Source organism: Dromiciops gliroides, chromosome 1 (genome assembly GCF_019393635.1).
Source record: "Dromiciops gliroides isolate mDroGli1 chromosome 1, mDroGli1.pri, whole genome shotgun sequence".
NCBI classification, from domain to species: domain Eukaryota; kingdom Metazoa; phylum Chordata; class Mammalia; order Microbiotheria; family Microbiotheriidae; genus Dromiciops; species Dromiciops gliroides.
Genome location: NC_057861.1, coordinates 463,922,489 through 463,927,281, shown reverse-complemented (window position 1 = coordinate 463,927,281; position 4,793 = coordinate 463,922,489). Strand labels below are relative to the sequence as shown.

The window sequence follows — 4,793 nt, the reverse complement described above, 5'->3', positions numbered from 1 at the left end:
AAAGTAGGAATACACAAAGATGGGAAAGGAGGACACAGTTTTTCATGGGTAACAGAAGGGAACCAAAAGATTGCTCCAGAGACAAGTACAACTACCTAATGTAAATGAACCTTTAACAAAAGCAACAGTGGAACTGCTCCTGGGTTAAGCATAGACACCACTAACTCTAAATAGAAACTACTTAATGTAGGTGGACCCTTTTAAATAATAACCAAGTCCAGATGGGGAATCATTGGGTGGGGGGGTAGTTTTCTTGGGGGAGATCCATAAATCAAGAGTCTGGAAATGACAAAGATTGGTTAACCCCAGGCAATTCATTTGCCTCAGAAGGGGGAATATGTGGGGATTAGTCAGTTCTCAGTAAATTTGTAGTTCTCAGTACAATCCACAAGTACTCTTTTTTTTCCATGTTCAATCAATAACAGTTATTTCTCTGGAAGTATATAGCATGATTCATCATTAGCCCTTTAGAATTGTCTTGGATCATTGCATTAATGAGAATAGTCAAGTAATTCACAACTGCTCATAAAACAATACTGCTGTCAGTGTGTACAATGTCCTCCTGATTCTGCTCACTTCACTATACAATAGTTCCTATGAGTCTTTCCAGATTTTTCTGAAATCTTCCTGTTTGTCATTTCTTATAGCAAAAAAAAATAATCCATTACAATTGTATACTACATCTTATTCAGTCATTCCCCAATTGATAGACATTCCTTTGATTTCCAGTTATTAGCCACCCACAAAGAGTTGTTATAAATAATTTTTGTACATTTTTTCCCTTTTCTCTTTTTCACAATTACTTTTGTTAACTGTTTCCCTCCATCTTATTCCATTCTCCATGATATTTACTCTATTATCTATCTTCTTTCACCCTGTCCCTCCTCAAGAGGGATTTGCTTCTGACTACCCCTTGCCCCAATCTGCCCTCCCTTCTTTTTTTTTCTTTTTTTTCATGGCAATGAGGGTTAAGTGATTTGCCCAGGTTCACACAGTTAATAAGTGTCAAATATCTGAGGCTGGATTTGAAGATTTGAACTCAGGTCCTCCTGAATCCAGGGCCAGTGCTCTATCCACTGCAACACCTAAGTGCCCCATGTCCTCCCTCCTTTTGCCTCTCCCTCCTTATTCCCTTCCCCTCCTATTTTCCTGCAGGATAAGATAGGTTATGCCACCCAATTGAGTGTGTATGTTATTCTCTCCTTGAGTCAATTCTGATGAGTATAAAGTAGATTTACAGCCCTGTTCCTCTCCCATCTCTTCCACCAACTCCATAAATCCTTTCCTGTTTTTTCATGTGGGATTTCACCCCATTCTACATCTCCCCCAGTACATTCCTCTCACCCATCAATTTTACCCTAAATATGTCATCATGGGACAGGTAGGTGACATAGTGAACAGAGCACGTACCCTGGACCTGGGAGGATCTAAGCCCAAATCAGGCCTCAGACAAAAGACACTCACCCACTGCATGACCACAGGCATGTCACCCAACTCCAACCACCCCACAAAAAGAGATAAACAAAAAATAAATACTTTGCAGATATCATCCCTTCATAATCAATTCTCACCTGTGCCCTCTGTCTAAATCTATTTTTATCATCTGCCCTAATACTGAGAAAGTTCTTATGAGTTAGACATATCTTCCCATGTAGGAATGGAAACAGTTTAACCTTTTAACACCCCTCTTAATTGTTTTTTACTGTTTACCTTTTTATGGTTCTCTAGGATCTTGTATTTGAAAGTCAAAGTTTCCATTCAGTTCAGGTCTTTTCATCATGAATACCTGAAAGTCCTATATTTCACTGATGTCCCATTTTTCCTCTGAAAGTTTATACTCAGCCTTTCCGTCTCTGGGAGTTGCCGTGAGAGCAGCCCCTGCCGCCGCCATGTCGGCCCATCTGCAGTGGATGGTCCTCCAGAACTGCTCCAGCTTCCTCATCAAGCACAACAAGCAGACGTACAGCACCGAACCCAACAACCTCAAGGCCCGAAACTCCTTCCGTTACAACGGGCTGATCCACTGGAAGACGGTGGGCATCGAGCCGGCTGCTGATGGCAAGGGCATCGTGGTGGTGCTGAAGCGCCGGGTAGGTCAGAGGAAGCCTGCAACTTCCTATGTGAGGACCACCATCAACAAAAATGCCCAGGCCACGCTCAACAGTGTCCAGCACATCATCTGCAAGAACAAATACCGGAAAGATCTCCGCATGGCCACTCTGCACCGGGTCAGTGCCATCCTGCAGAGCCAGAAGCCAGTGGTGGAGAAGAAGAAGCAAACCTGCCCACCCAAGAGCACTTAGGAGGCCAGACCTGCCTTTGGCTTATAAAGTCAAACTGCTCGACCTGTATGCCTCCAAAAAAAAAAAAAAAAGATTATACTCAGTTTTGCTGGATAGGTGATTCTTGGTTGTAGTCCCAATTCCTTTGCCCCCCTGGAATATAATATTCTATGCTCTCCAATCATTTAATGTAGAAGCTGCTAGATCTTGTGCTATCCTGACTGTGGCTTCACAGTACATGAGTTCTTTCTTTTTGACAGCTTTTAAAATTTACTCCTTGACCTGGGAGCTCTGGAATTTGCCTATAATATTCCTGGGAGTTTTCCTTTTGGTTGTTAGCTAAGATGAGCCCATGCTCCTCCCCTACCTAGGCCACTGCTATTCAAGTCTACTTCCTGGTTCTCAGCAGGTGTGAAAAACAAAGTTCCTTCTCAGCACCAGCAGAGACCCCCGTAATCTCACCCCCTGCCAAATGCTCGGCCCTCCCACCAGATGGTGAGCTTAGTTCCAGATGACACCAGCTCTGCAGCTGATTCAGATGCTCTGGGGTTCTCTTTCCCTGGCTTGACCTGCCTAGGATTGGATCTGTGTAAGCATGACATGTCAGCTCCACTTCTGCCTCAGCACAGCAACCCCATCCTTCTGACCTAAGCTGTCTTTCATGGCAAAATTATCTCAGCACATACTTTTGTGGGTTTTGCTGTTCCAGGAATTATCCTATGGCACTATTTGGAAGTTTTTTTGAGCCTTCATCTAGTGAGTTCCAAGAGCTTTCTCGGCTCCTCATTTCTTATTACAATATAGTGGTTATCAAGATCATATATTGGGCAGCTAGGTAGCACAGTGGATAAAGCACAGGCCCTGGATTCAGGAGTACCTGAGTTAAAATCTGGCCTCAGACACTTGACACTTAACTAGCTCTGTGATCCTGGCCAAGTCACTTAACCCTCATTGCCTGCAAAAAAATAAAAAATAAAAGATCATATTTCACAACTTCTTCAGTCACTCTCTGATTGGTATGCATAAGTCAATATCCAATTCCTTGCCACCAAAAATCTGCTATAAATACTTTTTTACATATAGGTCATTTTCCTTTTTTCATTAAACTCTTGGGGATTCATATCTAGTAGTGGAGATGCCAAGTAAAAGTATGTGAACAGTTGTATAGCCCTGTGGGCATATTTCAAAATTTTTCTCGAGAGTGGTTGGACAAAGCCACAATTTTACCAATAGTTTATTAGTGTACTTATTTTCCCATATCCCTCCAGCATTTATCATTTTTATAGGTGTTAAGTGGTACCACAAATTTGCTCTAATGACCATTTCTCTAATCAATAATGATTTAGAGCATTTATCATAAGACTAGCTATAACTTTGATTTCCTCTTCTTGAAACTCCTTGTTCATATTATTTGACTATTTAAATAATAATTCTGAAATGATTTTTCTTTTATAACTTTGACTCAGTTCCTTATATATTTGAAAAATATGTCTTATCAGAAAAACTTTCTGTGATTTTTATAGTATTTCATTTTCTATGGTGCCTCTTAGAAAAATGTAGTTTCTCTGATCATTTATTTTAATTATGTCTATTTTTTCTTTGTCTCAAGTCAAAATTGCTACCCCTGTTTTTTTTTTACTTCTGCTGAAGAATAATAGATTATCCTCCAGCCCCTTATTTTAATTCTATGTATGTCTTTTCATTTTGAGTATGTTCTTATAAACAGCATATTGTTGGATTCTAGTTTCTAATGAATTCCACTTTGTACTTCAATTTTATGAGTAAAAACATCTCAATAAAATTCAGTTATTATTGCTAACTGTGTCTTTCTCTTTATCCAATGTTCTCCTTTTATTTCATTTCACTTTTTATGTTAAAACATCTGTTTTGCTTCTGATCACTACTTCCCTTAATTCACCCTTACATTTATCAACCTCATCTTTATTATATTGACTTCCCCTCTTACTTCCTTGTTAAGTAAGATAGATTTCTATATCCAACTCTGTGTATGTGTGTAAGTGTGTGTGTACGTGGGTGGGTGGGATAGGTGAGATAATTTCCCCCATTCTACCTAACCCTTCCACCTTCTAGAAGTGTATCCATCTGGGGCAGCTGGGTGGCACAGTGGATAGATCACTGGGCCTGGAATCAGGAGTACCTGAGTTCAAATCTGGCCTCAGACACTTAACACTTATTAGCTGTGTGACCCTGGGCAAATCACTTAACCCCAATTGCCTCACTAAAAAAAAAAAAAAAAAAAGAAGAAGTGTATCCATCTTTTTCAACTCTTTGTTATATGTTTTTACCATTCCAACATAATCAATTGATGTTCATGTGCTCTGTTTATGTAGACTCCTTTTAAATGCCATCATAATGAGAACATTCTTAGGTATTATAACTACCATTTTCCCATATTGGATTGTAAATAGTTTAACCTTAATGAGTCCCTTATATTTTTTTCCTTCATGATTACCTTTTATTTTTACTATTAATTCTCTTATTTGAATGCCA

General features: G+C 39.6%; 1 protein-coding gene across 1 annotated transcript; it reads left to right on the top strand.

Annotated features, from left to right (window-relative positions):
• The first annotated feature begins 1,889 nt into the window (after positions 1–1,889).
• Positions 1,890–2,303, top strand: LOC122736096 (60S ribosomal protein L28-like). Its single transcript, XM_043978113.1, has one exon. It carries the CDS (start codon positions 1,890–1,892, stop codon positions 2,301–2,303), a length of 414 nt encoding a protein of 137 aa, XP_043834048.1.
• Positions 2,304–4,793: the final 2,490 nt, after the last annotated feature.